Source organism: Berghia stephanieae, chromosome 1 (assembly GCF_034508935.2).
Source record: "Berghia stephanieae isolate SIO BIC M18660-M18661 chromosome 1, UCSD_Bste_1.3, whole genome shotgun sequence".
Classification (NCBI taxonomy): domain Eukaryota; kingdom Metazoa; phylum Mollusca; class Gastropoda; order Nudibranchia; family Aeolidiidae; genus Berghia; species Berghia stephanieae.
This window is the reverse complement of record NC_088360.1, coordinates 114,344,078-114,360,136: the sequence shown is the minus strand read 5'-3', so window position 1 is coordinate 114,360,136 and position 16,059 is coordinate 114,344,078. Positions and strand designations below refer to the sequence as shown.

The 16,059-nt window shown below is 34.5% G+C and overlaps 1 protein-coding gene across 1 annotated transcript in view; it reads right to left on the bottom strand.

The window, feature by feature from the left end:
- Window positions 1–1,217: 1,217 nt before the first annotated feature.
- The window catches only part of LOC144962799 (transmembrane protein 234 homolog), a 15,125-nt gene continuing 283 nt past the window's right edge, over window positions 1,218–16,059 (bottom strand). Inside the window, exons 2-6 of the mRNA XM_078896062.1 lie at window positions 10,983–11,197; window positions 10,189–10,340; window positions 8,782–8,848; window positions 3,903–3,995; window positions 1,218–3,047 (exon numbers count right to left, since the gene is read on the bottom strand). Of these exons, the coding sequence (XP_078752188.1) occupies window positions 2,983–3,047; window positions 3,903–3,995; window positions 8,782–8,848; window positions 10,189–10,340; window positions 10,983–10,995 (390 nt within the window). The 5' untranslated portion in view covers window positions 10,996–11,197 and the 3' untranslated portion in view covers window positions 1,218–2,982. The remainder of the gene's footprint in view (window positions 3,048–3,902; window positions 3,996–8,781; window positions 8,849–10,188; window positions 10,341–10,982; window positions 11,198–16,059) is intronic.

Here is a 16,059-nt window from a genome sequence, read left to right as displayed (position 1 = left end):
TTGGATCTTCCCCTTGGCGACACCATTCTCATATCTCTCATTCGTCCCTAGTGTTTCATTCATTTTGCTGAAAAAGGGGAAATCTGAAACATCCACATTATCCGACTTCGTTTGATAAATTGAAGCTCCCATTTCATCTCCTATTGTTAATTATTTCTATGTGTACAGGAGTACAAGCAATATCTACAAACACAATAAATGCCTGTGAATCATTCAATTGACATTTTCAAACTTTGATTAAAACATTTCATCCGAACATTTTTATATTTTCTGAAGCAATTTTATTGGACCATAAAATAGCCAATCTGAAAATGAAATCGACGATACCACTACCTCGCCCAAGACAATTCAAAGACTGTTTGTTTGTTTTTAGGTGTTTAACGGCACTTTCAACACTATTTAGGTTATTTAAGTGCCCGTTTCTGGCTTTTATCAGTTTTTATTGGCCTACAATTCAAAGAAAAAGAGAGAAAATGAGTTTCTGGATTCATACCAACTGAAAAACATTAAGCCTTCCATACACTTTGCGTCCATTGGAATAGTGACGGCCCGATCTGCGCAATCAGTCACCTGGGATTTTTGCCTAAACCCAGGAGGTAGTGCAAACCGAATGTCACCGGTCCCATTCACTGCCGCTCTATTCTATTTTTTTTTATCTCATTCACAATCGTATGCACCATTAATTGCCATTTTCCTTTTTGAAATGGAAAAGCAAAGTGAAAAGGTTCTTTGTGGTGTTATTCCTGTTTTATAGAAGAAAGGGAAAGACATGAAGAACAAGAAATAAGTGGAACAAAAAATTGGGAAAGGAAATAGTCAGACAAAAGCCAAAGGCAGTAGAGGCCAATGTTCCACCCACCGACACATACAATGAATGTGACAGGGTTGAAAAGGGCAAATGCGAGAATTCAGTTCATATTGACAAAAACAAAAGGAAAAATTGGATTACAGAAAAAACGAAAACTTTCTCCCCCCCCCCCACCCTGAAAATTCACGCCTCTGCCGTTTTTTGATCTCATTTGATCTTTGTTTTTCATCTTAAGAACATCGCTTGATCTCTCCTCGAATCCAATCTATATTTTTTGTAAATTCGAATTCTTTTGGATTTTTTGCCATGGCTCCACCTGCAAAGAAACCGAAAGTCCTGTGTAAATTTCAGCTGGATTATACAAAAGAATTTCCAACCATTAGTGAATATAAGAAAGGGATATCCTTTGCACATTGTGTTTCATGAAACTCTGACTTTAGTATTTCCTCGGGTGGCAGGAATGATGTAAAAGTACATGTGGCCTCCAAGAAATATCAGAAATTGGTTGCTTCCTCAACAGCACCTAGTATTTCAAATTTCTTTATCAAAAACAATGAAGCTGAGTAATTCAAAAGGAAAGTTACTCAAGCGGAACTTTTATTTCTTATTTTTTTAATTGGACACAACTTGTCAATGGCTGTGGCAGACCACGCCGGATCATTATTTAAGAAGACGTTCCCGGATTCGAAGATTGCCAGAGCATATGCATGAACCAAGTCAGCTGCTGTGACGAAGTGTTTGGCAGACTTCTATTCCACTGATCTGGTCAGTAAATTAAGAATTCAACCTTCAGCCTTTCTACAGATGGAAGTAATGATAGCACCTCGTCACAAATCTACCCTCTGGTTGTCAGGTTTTATGACAAAAAGAAGACACACAAATCAACTGTTACGTGTCAATGAGAATGCTTGCCTTGATAATTTGATAGCACTAACATCACAACCACAAAGACAGAGAATAACGATAACATGGTCCCATCAAATTCAATGTCAATGATAAGGGGAGAAAGAAGTGGGAACAATGTGCATACCAATACCAATTGCAACAAAAAACATAAGCAAGGGAGAACATGCAACTTCAATAAAAGACGAAGCCATCTCTCTTACTACTCCCAAATTAGATGCACTGAAACCAGGAGGTCTGTTAGTGTTAGGGTTAAAAGATCCCCTCTAAGATTTAGAGACGAGTTCTCCTATTGATAATTAAAAAAGACTTGCTATTTGTTGATTACCTTTGAATTTCATGTTGTTACAAAATTTGATGAACTGGTATCAGTAATTTCTATTTATTTATCTTTGTTTGTTTTTTTCTTTCTAAAAAAAATATTTAAAATATTAACTTATATAGGGTAAGGTGGGGGAATTCCACACCCACTTCATTATATCTAGTTCTTCGCAGAAAGAATGCAAAAATCCCATTGGAAACTATTCAAGGTTTAAATGCCTTTGAGTTCTGTTTCCTGTTTGGACACAAGAAGCAGCCACTTTTACTACTGTTGAATTCTGACAATTTTACAAGTTTTTACAAGCCCATTGAAAGCAAGTGCAACACTCATGGTTTTCAAATATGGCAAAATGTTGTTCAACTTCGAAGCTCAAACTAGAAATGCTTAATCATTCATCAGATAGGTAACATTTTCCCCCAAACCTGCTCCAGGTGCCTTGTCAGATGCTGTGCCTATTTTAGATTCATAAAGTTCAGGGAAATTCCATACCCTACAGGTTTCGAATTTTTCGTGTCTTTTTTTTGGTGAAAATATGTGAAGTGACACAGTTTTGGAGTGAATTCCTATTTCATTAAATTAACCATATCCTTTAGCAAAGTAAAAGCAAGAGAGAAATTGTTAAGGATTACAATTTCTTGTTCATCTAGCAGATTAAAATACTGGTCAATGTTTACACTTTTGTCCTACTTGTAATTGAAAAGTACATAGAGCATGACATAGTTATGAATATGCCCTATATTAATGTCATGTATTATAATAACACTGGTAAATAAATTACAAAATATTGCAACAGCCATTTTAAAATGAAAGCACGCTAATGAAAGACAGATATATTAATCTGACCCCCCTATATTTGTCCTTGAATCTTTTCCAGTTGTAAATCAAAACTTTTCAGGTAATCATGGAATGAATGATAATAATAATAATACGTATTAAGTTAAAATTTATCCTATTCTTTGCTGAGAACGCACAAAACAACGCCAATTATCACAAATGTCATTCCAACAAGGGTTTCTGAAATGAAAGAAAAAAGCATTAAAAATATTTAAAATGTCGTAAAAGATTGATGAAATAAAGGAGTCTAGAATAAACAAGCACTTCAACTTGTGCTTCATAATTTCATAAAAGCATAAATAGTGGAACCTTAAGTATCCAAATGTTATCAAGCTCATAGTAAAGAAAATGATAACATTTAGTTGACACTTTGGAGATACAAGATATTGGTTACTTTGCATCATATATAAATGCAGTTGATTAAAATAAACAATTCTGTTTTAAAATAGATGCATAGTTTTGAATAGCTTAGAAGAGAAATGATTCAAAACTGATGAAGGCCAGCACAGAATTGAAAAATGAAGAAGAAATGTAAACTATAACAAACAGTAAACTGATGCTTAAAGTTAGAAAGGGTATCCTGAAATATTTTACTTCACAATAATAATGGTGACATTGATGATATAATAAAAGAATAATAATGTATTTTTACATAGCGCAATTCATCTCTTTAAAATGATGAAGTATGTTAAATCCTAAAAATAACAGATCACAGCTAGTGGATGAAGTCTGAGACTTGATGTAAGCTGTTCCAGATCACTGGACCAACCAAAATATGAAAATTAAAGGCAGCGTGGCCCAGCGGCCTTTGCTTCTTTCCCGAAAGGTACCGAGTTCGCTCACCTGCTGCTGCACTGTGTGGCCTTGAGCAAGTTGCCTCACCCAAGCACAATTTGCGCAGCTGCACTGCGGCTGATGCCTGAGTTATTCTAGTCTTCCTTTGGATTAGACCCAAGAGACAAATTTCCCCAGTGGGATGAATAAAGGGAATTATTTTATTCTTTTTAAAATATGGTAAGTATAGCTCCGACATACCTAATTTCATACTCCTCTCTCCTAAAAGAAAAGATGACAAAGCTGTAAAAATGAAAGTAAGTGAGTTTGTGACAGGAACTGCCAAGGTAAGATCTGGAAAAAAAAAAAAAACAAAAAAAAAAAAAAACTTCAATGATATAACTGTCGATGTTTGCTGAAAACAGAACTTTGGGAGTTAAGGACTGTTTGATTGCATACAATTTTGGCAAGCTAGCGTGTCTGTTACACTTCGTGTGAAAGACTTGGGAAATTAAATGTATAATGGTGCTCTACAATTTTTTATTTCAACTCCCCCAAAAAACACACATACAGAAAAAAATAAAAATAGTCTTAATGTTAAGCTTCAATTCTTCCAATCTTTAGATCATTAAGAACCAAACCTCAGTTGTGGCACATGTAAAACAACTCTGGCATATGTAATGAAGTGATCAACGGCTTTAAACAACATAAAACAAAACCAAATTGTAGCATATTAGCACACAAGAATTGAAGATAGGGTGTGCACATTGTCTAATACAGTAAAATTACTTTAAACCGAAAGAAGCTAAACCGAAAAATACCTTAAACCGCAAAGAATTTAATAAATTGTACTAGTTTCTTCATTCTTACGATGAACCGAAATACTTCTAAGCAGGACTTTCTTTAAACCGAAACAACTTGAGAGCACCTTCCCTTTTTCTCTTTCTCTATTTTTCTTCAAAAATTCGGGAAGGTGGCCACACGTAATAATGCCCGGCGATATTAAACAAAGAGCGTAAGTATAAGATGAGGGTGAGGGGTGGAATGGGGGGGGTGGGGGGGGGGGGGTAGGCAAGCACTTCAATCGCTGCACTTGGGCTTGGCCAACACCACAATCGCGCAGACTGGAAAAGGAAGACAACGGGTGCCTGGCAGGCGAAAAATTAGGAAAGAGAGAGAGAGTTGGGTTGTAGAATCACGTAAGCGAGATGTTCTCGCTCATGTGTTGATGCTTTGGAACTGACAAATTTTCAACATGACAATTTGGGGGGGGGGGGGGGGGGGGGGGGGGTTTAACCAACTTACTATTGACGATATGCCATTTCATTTCCACTTAGTTTAAATGTGTGTGTGTGTGTGTGTGTGTGTGTGATGGGCTAAAGGGGAGCGGGAGGTTCTATGTAATTGGGCCTTTGACCCTAATGGCTTTTCAACAAAAGAAGGGTGTGTAGTAGACAGCTTAGCATTGACACTCCTTTTCATTTCCATTTCACTTCACCTCTGAGTAGCTGCACATCATTCATTATCAATTATCGCACAAGAACTTTCGATCTTATTTTAGCTTTACATTTTACTAAAAGATGTCTAAAAGAAAGCACTGTGCTTACACGTTGGAGTTTAAAATCAAAATACTATGTGAAGTCCATGAAAAAAAAGTTGAGCACGACGGAGATATGTAAAAAACATGGCATCCCAAACTCAACTCTTTCAACAATTTTGAATGGAAAACGAAAACCCCCAAAAATATTTTTTAAATACACGCAAAAAAAAAAAAAACCCATTAAAAAAATAAAATTTAAAAATAATAATTTTTTAAAATGGTTACGAAGATGGCATTTATTCAACAACTCCATTTAAGGGGAAACCCATGATATGATTAAATGAGCAAATTCCTTAAATCAGGCCTAGAAGTGATTCAGGAAAATATTTTTCCCTGCTTTTTCCCGGTTTTTTCCAGGCTCTAGGGAAAATTTTAAGGTAGTAATTTTCAAGCATATTCATCAATTCTAGACCAGTTACCACTACCTATATATATATATATATATATATATATATATATATATATTATATATAATATAATATATATAGATAGAGAGAGAGAGAGAGAGAGAGAGAGAGAATCAGAAAAGAGGGGGAAATTATTGACTCGTAGTCTAGGACTTCATATACTCTATAGATGTCGCTGCTCGTAGTACATATTACTATAACAAGCCATCCAGTATCTAAGCCTACACCATCCGTGGGGAAAAAAAGGAAAATAAAAAAAAGAGAGCGAGAGAGAGAGAGAGAGAGAGAGAGAGAGAGAGAGAGAGAGAGAGAGGAGAGAGAGAGAGAGGAGGAAGAGAGAGGAGAGAGATGTGAGTGAAAAAGAGGTGTGCTGAGACTGAGAGAAAGAAATATATTGACTCTGGCTATTAATACTAAGACGTACTCCTGTCAACATGCAAAAAAAATATTTTAAAAAAGAGAGAGACAGATAGAGAGAGAGAGAGAGAGAGAGGAGAGAGAGAGAGAGAGAGAGAGAGAGAGAGAGAGAGAGAGAGAGAGAGAGAGAGAAATGGGGAGAAAAGAGACAAAGAGAAGAGAAATCAATAGAGAGAAAAAGACATTTGAATATTACTATGAGAGAGAAAGTAGCGTCCAATGACTTGTGGCCTACTTATTGAATTGCACATGAATGAAATAAAGCTAGTTAATCTAGAGACAGACAAAACAAACTTAGTACAAATTACAATGAGTAAACGACCTTAATCTGCCATCTCCAAATAATTGAATAACAAGTCACGAAAATTAATTAAAGTAGCCCAAGGACGTCGACCGTCTTTCTTAGCTTAGCTAACAATCGCATTCATGACCAAGTCAAACACACAAAAAAAAAAAAAAAAAAAAAAAAAAAAACACACTCACACACACACACACTACTAAGATGAGGGGAGGGATGTGTGTTTCTAGCACTCCTGTCTTGTCGACAATGATGAGTCGACTGAGTGAATCAAGCGTCTTTAAGTCTTCGACCAATCACAGGCTATCTAACCGAACCGGCTGGTCGAAACAAAGACGCTTCTCGCCGTCGATGTACAGTAGAACATGAAAGTAACGTACTCGGAAATAGCGAGAACTCGGAAATAGCGAGTAAAATCTAAATCCCCGTTTTTTTTCCCTTATTTGAGTTAATAAAATTAGCATGAAAGTAGCGAGTATGAAAAAGAGGTCAACTCGGAAATAACGAACATTTCTGCCCCAGCCTAGGACTGCGAACGAAGTAAAGCAAAACAAGAGACAATGGCAATTTAAATATTTTTAGCCTAGCCTCTTTTCTTTTCTTATTTTTCGTTACGAGTAATATTACATAGTAGCCTAGTCTGTAGTAGTACATAATAGTAATAGGCGAAACAAATTTGGGTGGGGGTTGGGTTTGTGTGCGTGTGTGTGTATTGGGGTGGGGGTCAATTATTCACCCAATGTGGTGCCACGCGACGCGCGAGGTAAGCACATGTCAACATGCCTCACTTCGCAGCATCGGTCAGCGAGTAGCATCGTTAACGAACGACACGATCAGCGAGAGAGGGGAGTGTGGAACCATTATTTCAATGGGTCAGTGATTGAGTGATGCGCTTGCTTACCTCATCAAACATGCCGAGTGCATACAAACACTCGCGCGCACACGCGCACACACACACACACACAAACTTCTATGTTCTTGTTTTTTTTCTAGTCATGATTTTACTTGAAAAAAAAAACACAAAAAAAAAAAACAAAAAAAAACAAGCATTCTGCCACTTCTGTGAAGAAATTGAAATAGGGGCGACGGCTTTTACTGGAATTACACACGGAGGGGAATAACCAGCAATATTATAACCTTTCCTGGCAACTCGGGAATAGCGAGAACTCGGAAATAGCGAGTAATCAGGAGGGGATCCGTCGAACTCGCTATTTCCGAGTTCTACTGTATTACGCTATTGTTGTGCAAGTGGCAAGGAATATAACACCTTTTTGAGTAGGCCTAAAAGCTAAAATCTAAAAGTAAAAAATATAATTCTGAGGAATTTGAAAGTCACATTGTTGAAATCGGCTTGAAAAAAGAAGAACATTGGTCCTTGTTTCAGAAAAATCGGTTGAAAACCAACTGTTTTACGAATAAATTCGATTTTAAAAATTGCTTTTGTTTATTTTCGATTTTTTTTGCAACTTTTTTATTTATCGGCCGATTTTCTTGATTTTTATATCATTCTTTATATCTCAATGAGACGAGATCAGTGATATACTTTGTTGTTCAAATGTAACTACAACATAATTTGGTTTTTTTACTTATCAACCGTGCCTGGATAATTTATTCAACAACTGACGCAACTATCCCATTGCCGTCTTCCAGTGTTTCAGCGATGACTCTAAACCACTATAATTACGTCATGCACAGGAAACATGGTAAAAGTCTGTGTACTCTACGAATGCGGACCGGACTTTGCTGATTGGGTCGATCGTCATAACATAGGGCCTTGTAGTGTGAGGAAACCATAAGAGGCTGCTGCCATGCTCTAAGTCGATCGTTCGCAGGTTGGGTAATGATTACGCGGAAGAATACATGTTGGGTTGTTGTTCACCTAAATTTTTCTCACGGCTTTTTCCCGGCCCCAGACAATTTTCACCGATTTTCCCGGCTTTTCCCGGTCGGGAAATTTCAAAATAAAGTTCCCGGCTTTTCCCGGTTTTCCCGGCCCACTTCGAGGCCTGTTAAATAGTTTCTACCCTTGAAAAACATCGCAAAATGGGAACTTGCTTTAAACCAAAATGTCTTTAAACCGAAATGGTTTAGAAGGTCCCCAAAATTTCGGTTTAAAGTAATTCTACTGTATCTCCTTTTTATAGTCTTAAGAGGTCAACAGGTCTTAATTCTCAGGTAAGTGTTTCCATCAAAATGTAAGAATTATGTATTGAACATCGTCTCTAATGACGTCATAGTTTGTATTAAGTATAATGATGTAATTGCTTTGGCATATTGAAGCATTTATTGTTTTGAGGTTTTAACCAATCAAAGATGGAATTTAAAATCTGACTCTTTCAAGGTCATCAAAGAGAAAAAGCTGCATCTGAGAAGAAAGATTTATAAAATGGTAGTTTTGGTTTTATAATTCTACTTTACCTGCAGAGGAAAGGGTCAGGTAATATACCACAGATCCCATCTGATTTGTAATGAAGGAAAGAAGGTACTGAAATGAAAGCAATTCAAACAACGTTTGAGAATAGTATTGATTAAGGCAAATTATATCACAAAGGAATTCATGAAATTCAAGGGAAAAAAATGCTTGTAATCAGTTTCATTAAAACGGCTTGTATGATTGAAAGATTAAAGACAATAAAATGTTTAAAAACAAAAAAACACTCCCCCCCCCCTTCCTCCCACACACACCTTTACAACAAAACCCAATAAACAAGTCTACTAAGTTAGTACCACAGTGCATGGGATGAAAACTGTTTAAGTATAAGAATTGTACTCAACCACTATTCAAACATACACTTGGTATTGGTTGAAGAGACAGTTCAACCTTTTATATTAAATAATGGCTTAAACTTTTATCTAAATTTATTTTTCTTTTGTTTCAGTTATATGTTTGTTTGTTGCTTTAGGTCTCTTCCAACACAATTGAGGTTATATGAGAGACCGCTGAAACAAAAAAAACATGCAATCTAACAAAAATAGTACAAATGTAAATCAAAATCATAACCTAAAGATATCATAAGCTAAATTATAAATAACCAAGAACAAACAGGCAGAAGATTTACAGAAAAAAAATATCCCTGTCAAAAATACAATCACAAACCAAAGAAGCAGGATAGGCTAGTAAAGAGAAGAAGAAACGACATCACTATCAGATCGTACACCCATGCGAACATCATAGGTAAATGATTCAAGGGTGATGCTCCCATCCAACCACCCGCTCAGTTATATGTTTTGGTTTCCTGACAACTTAGAATCAACATTGAAAGAAGACCATGAAAGGTTAAAAGACTAAATATCAGGATTTTCAAGGGGCACAATTCATGCTAACTCATAATCATGTTTATTAATGAGCTTGTCTCCCTTATCTCATATCAGCATCTGTAAAAAGTTCTTTATTTACTAGTTTCGTTCCCATTGGGGCCTTTTTTTTTCTTCGTTCGTTTTGTGTTTTTTTTTTTTCTTCGCTTTGGTTGATTTAATTTGATTTTTGTATATATATTTACAAGCAATAATTTTTTTAAAAATAATGATAACATAGAACGGAATACCAAAAAAAAAAAAAAAAAAAAAAAGAAAATATATTTTAAGAACAAATTACAAGAAAATAAAACTAACCCTTCCATATTTGACGTTCAGTTAATAGAGAACAAAGAAAATGTGAGCAAAATGCCTATCCAAAGAGCATACCATCACAGTATAAATTGTCAGTTCAAATGCTTAAGCCTGATTCTGGTCATATTGTGAGTACACCGTTCCCAAATCTGTGGTTGAGTAATCTATTATTACTTATATATATCTAATTCTAAATAAATAAGAAAATGGCAATACCTTCCAGTTCAAAATCAGGAATAAAAATTCTGCTATAAACTGACTGATTCTGCTGTCTTTCTTTATTTTCTCAACTCCTTTGCTGGTTCTTTTTAGCAAAGGATTTGTTGCTCCCCACATAGCAGCAACCACAACAAACCAAAATGCATGTGCTGAGAAGTACCAGGAAATAGAATTAGAAAAATCCTCTCTTAAAATTATTACAATATGCGCTAATAATGATTATACTCTGCTAAATTTCACCATTAAATATTTACTGACCATTAAAAAGAATATTGGATGTAAAAAAACAATATCCATCTCTGCTGAACTTGTCAGGAATTTGAGAGGGCATTCACATTTTCACATCAAATATTCTTTTTAATGATCAGTAAATATTTAATAATATGTAAGTGCATTCATGATTAAAAAAACAAAACAACACTAGACGTAAAATTCACAATAAATGTCGTGTTTTACTCATAATCAAATCAGACTCATAATCAAATCAGTAGTGATCAAAGTGTGGTGGCAGTACTTGTTCATAAAAGAATAATTGTTTTAAAAAAAAACATTCGTTAAAAAGAGAATTGTATAAAAAATAAAGACTCTTATACTATTCATCTTTTCAGCTTGTTAAACATGTCTTCTCATTACAATAGCAAACCACATTGTAGAATAAAGATGTAAGATTTTAAAAGATAAATGAGAGCTTTATTTCTTAGTATGACGATTTTACTAAAGATAAAAGAAAAAATGAAAATATGAAAATATTTATACTAAATAATTTTTTTCAGTTTTTAGTTTGCACTTACACAATTGATTCATTGCGACTGATTCTTTGCTGATCCAGTCTCCAGTAAGCAATTGATCTGATTGTAAGGGAGTGGATGATTTCACTTAATTGATTTTCCATTAGAGTCAGAGGTCCCATTCTCCAGTCACATTTTCATGATGGTTATTACTGTACTCTTTTCTTTAAAAAATCTGAACCAATGACCAAGTAAGGTCTTGCTCACTGATCTTCTGCCTGGTAAAGGAAAAAAGACAATATTGACAATATACATTAATTAAACAAAACAGGAGAGGTCCAAACTGTTCAGTATTTGGCCCACTTGCCTCACAAGCACCGATATCAATCCGGGACTTCTTGCTCTAAAGGAAAACTTAAAAAGAAAAAAAAATGTAGCTGAATATAAAATTATTGCTAAGTGGTATTTTTTTTTTTTTTAACTTTGCACGCAGGAAGAAAATGATGTCGGGTCGAATTCTATTGAACTGGATGCTGAGGAACATTCAGTTAGTATCCTGGCTTCTGATTGGCTAATACATACGGTGAAAATAGTCTGTCAGGCTATTATCACCGTACGGTGAAAAAACACTATTTTCACCGTCGGTGAAAATAGTCAGTCCGTTATCATTTTCCTTTCAAGTAAGACTTAACCGACGAACTATGTACAATGGCTGGCAACAACAACTATGCGTGGCGGGGGGGGGGGGGGGGGGGGGGGGCGGAACGTATACCAGGTAAGAATAGCCAAAAGCTCTCCTGGGTGAGAGAGCTACCCCGCTTTATAATATAAGAGATGAGATAAGAGTGAGTTATCTGAGATCTCCCTCTTCATAGGCAGTTTAGTGAGCAGCAGCAGTGGCAGTCAAATTTTGACCCAGCTCGCCCATAGGAAAGTTGTGACTGGAAATTGCCGTTCGCGTTTTAGGGGGTTCAATTAAAAATGCATAACTCCGTTATAAAGAGGAATATCGCAGATATTTTGGTATCATTATTTTCGTCTTTCAATTTCCTTTTAAATGGTGCCAATTAAGGAAAAATCCATTAATAATTCCAGGAGTTATATTAATTTAAAATTTGGCAATTTTCAAATGCATTTATTTTTTTATTTACCACGTGTGTTTTTAAAATTTAAACGCTTGTTTTTAGAACAACATCTAAACTTTATTCATGCCAAATTTCAGGGCTCTATATCGATGCGCAGACACCTTTTAACTCTGCGCCGAAATGCCATGTTTACATTATCTTCTCATCATGGCTGCCGGACGATATCGATATTCATATCGATATTTTAAATTTAGTTATGTATTATTTTAAATTTAGTCCATAATATTTTCAGTACTATTATTTACTATGTTTTTATTTTGAATACATACTTTCCAACTTTATTTATGGGCATTTTATAGTTTTTGTTTTAAAAGTTCGTATATTTCTTCTCTTTGTGAAATCTGATATTAATAATATCGATATTTAAAAAATACCAATTGCTTTAATTTAATTTTGGGAAATTCCATGAAAATGTCAACCGAAGGGGTGTTTTACAAATTCTTAAGAACATATTAAAATTTGGTACCAATTTGTTGGAAAATCATTCAGGATTATGAATATAAGGATATTTCATGGATATTTGTGGTACAGGATGCTTATTATAGCTCAATGTAAGGGTATACCCTATTTGAAGAACGAAAAGAATATTTTCTCAATATTATAAATCTTGCAACTTCTACAAAATTATAGCCACCTTTGCGGTTGTTTATTGATATTAAAACAATTATAAGTATCAGGAACCTATATAAACATTCAAATTTACGATTTTAATGAAATGTTGTCCTCATCTGTCGTTTTAATGACCTTGGGATATTGTATGTCAGTCCGTTACCATTAAAACAGTATTTTTTCATCTACGAAAGATGTGATTGTTGTACAGACTCACTATTTCAGATTTTCTGTCCTTACATGAATGGCTTTAGCACTGTAAGATAATTTTTCATGAAATTTGTCATTTAAGGTACTTTTGTTGGGTAACGGACTGACATTTTTCAGGGTAACCGACTGACAGTAACAGACTGACTAATTCTATTTTAATTCAAAGACAATATATAAAAGTTGTTTTTTAAGTCTCAAGAGTAATGTCCACTCCAATGTGTTTCAACTGATCAGGCAGCCATTTTATAAACATTTGGATCATAAAATTTCAAACACTGGTCTTCAACATCAAGCCTGCTATTTTGCAATAGGTAAGTTGAATCTTTTAAAGCTTGTGAATCTTTTGATCACTTGAAGATTTTTGCTATGTTTGAATTAAGGGAAAAACACTGTTTATTGTTCTATAATATCCTTATGACAATGGAGCCAGTAGTAGTCTTCTATTAAAGGAGCAAGAAGCCCTAGGAGAAATAAAAAGAAAATCAAACATTTAAATTAATGTGAAAAACTTTTGAGTCACTTTAAATGTAGTGGGTCACTAAGCTGTTTAGCTGTGTATAATGTCAATATTTTAGTTGTTACAAAGTAATATGATACAAGTTAAAAATGAGTTTTATTTTCTTAGTTTTGCTGTATTATTTTTAAGAAAACAAGATTTGCTTTTTATTCCGATTTGTCTTTCATAGCTTATGATCTTATGATGTAATTTCGCTCAATTTTCTTTATTCACAGGTTCAAGTTTCCTACTCTATCCATGGTTCAAATTATCAAGAAAGACTGAAAACTGATGGGCATTACGTTGTTTAGGAAAAAGATAGGCAACAAAAGCAGGAGTCTCAAAGAAAACTTGAAAGTGATTGTACCGGACGCTTAAAAGAAATAACGGGATTTTTTCAAGCAAAATGGAAAAAAAAGAGAAAAGCCGATCAAGTTACAACTCCAAAAGAAAGTAAACCAAGCACACCTAAATCCACATCTGCCTCACATTTCAACACAGGAAAGTAAAATACTGAATTCAACTTTGAGGATCTACAATCCTCCCAAAATTTTTTTCAAAGATTAAACTATGCCTGTCCTGCTAAGGGCATCCAATACATCAACCAATGGTTTTTGAAATATTTTAATCATGGAAATGGGGTTTCAAGATGAAATAAAATAATTTGATCGAAAATTTCTATTTGGACAAGAGGTACTCTTGGCGAGCACCAAGGGAAAAAGATTTCATAATTGTGAGAGATGAAAAAAGAGAAAGGACGAAAATTCAAAAAAGTTTCGTGTAAAAAACCCTGAAAAAGAGGTTGTCGATTGTTAGTGAATTTCATCCAGGAATCAAAATTGGCTTAAGTTTATTTTTCTCCCTCAGAACCTTAGAATGTACTTCTAAGAGAAATCCCACAATCTGCATAAGAATATTGTAACAATCAAGGATAAAATGGTCCAAATGAAAATTTTGAAGATCTTTCTCAGATCTTATAACTGGCTTTCTGGTCAAGTGCAGATGAGGAAGAGATTGACTGCCAATTCTATTGACCAGTTTGAAGTGACGGTCATGCCTATTGACAATTCCTAAGCTTCAGGAATCAAGATGAAATACAGAATAAAAATAAGCTTCAAAAATAAGTACCAAATGAATGTTAAACCTTCCCCAGTTTTTAAGTCCTTTCTTATCTACATTTTTTTTTTTTTTTTGGATAATTTAATTTCATAGTTGAAATAAAGTTCCCGTTTGGCTGTGACAGAATAGATTTCAACTAAGCGAATCATTATTTCATTATTTAATTTTTTCAAAAGCAAAGTTGGGATTGAGGTAATCAGATGTCACCCATCAAGTTACTCATCATGCCCAATGTAGCTTGACATCCATATAAGGAAGAGTATTGGTTTGATCAATCCCAATGGGTATTCAGTGTTGCTCCTAATTACATAATTTGTTCTTTGCTCTGGATTTTATGTAGTAACCGTTATTCTGAGTAATAAAATTCAGAGGTGTCAGTCCGTTACCATCCATTTGTCAGTCCGTTACCGACACTTTTTCAAAGACTGCAGAGATTCAAATTTTAGACAATCTTTTAAATATTGCTAGTGTGTTGTAGAACAACATCTCGTGGTTACTATAAAAGAACTTATTTGTTACTGGAAGGTTTAACTTCAGAAAGTTTGATCCATCTACATATAAAATTGAAAAAGATGGATTTTCTGATGTCAGTCCGTTACCAACATTAAAATGTCTAAAAAATTCAAGTTGATAAAGATTCATCTTTATCCTTTTGATATATGATAAGGGCGGACATGATACATGTCCATGGGAAATATTAGCTCCATACAATAAATACACTGCATTTCAGAGCACGAAATGTATGCATTTTTGGTCTGATTTGTCAGTCCGTTACCCGTGGAATTTCCCTTTTATTTTACTTTGCCATCAAGTCATCAAGTTTCTTTCCCATATGTTTAGATATGTTTATCATTTGTATCCATATTCTAAAGGCCTTAGCCTTAATAATTATTATGGTAAGAAGTTCTATTAGTATTAGTTATATATTTTGACACCCCCATACATTGAGAGAGAGAGGGGGGGGGGGGAATAAAATTATATTAATTGTCAGTTCAAATGATGTAATAGCAATAAACCCAAAGTGGTTCAGCAGAATTTTTTTAAAGTATTAAAAGCCAGAACTTTCCTTCTAATTATAATAGGGAATCTGTTTCAATATATTTGAACTTTTTCAATCTACCATTTTATTTATATGCAATTAAATTGCCATAGGTAAAAATAAACTCATTATGTCATTACACAACATGTTTATATCTTTTCATTTAAACACTCTCAAACCCTTTTTTATTCTCTATGTATTAATTCAAAGAGGGGAATTATTTGCAATTGTTTCAGTGAGATATTGGGGATAAATCCAAAAGTGATTATGTTGTATTTTAGCTTTGTTATTATTTATGACAATATTGAATTTTCCTTTAACGTCTAAGAACCAATTCTTTACGTTAAGACCATTTTTTATTAACATCACGCGATTTCGGTCACAACTTTGCAATGGTAATTTTGGGGTAAAAATCGGTCTGAAATTTCAGACTTTGAACTGCCGTAACTACATTTCTAATCAAGATAGAAACAAAATTCAAACTGCTTTGTAATCTGTGTTACCAGCTCTTTCATATGATAT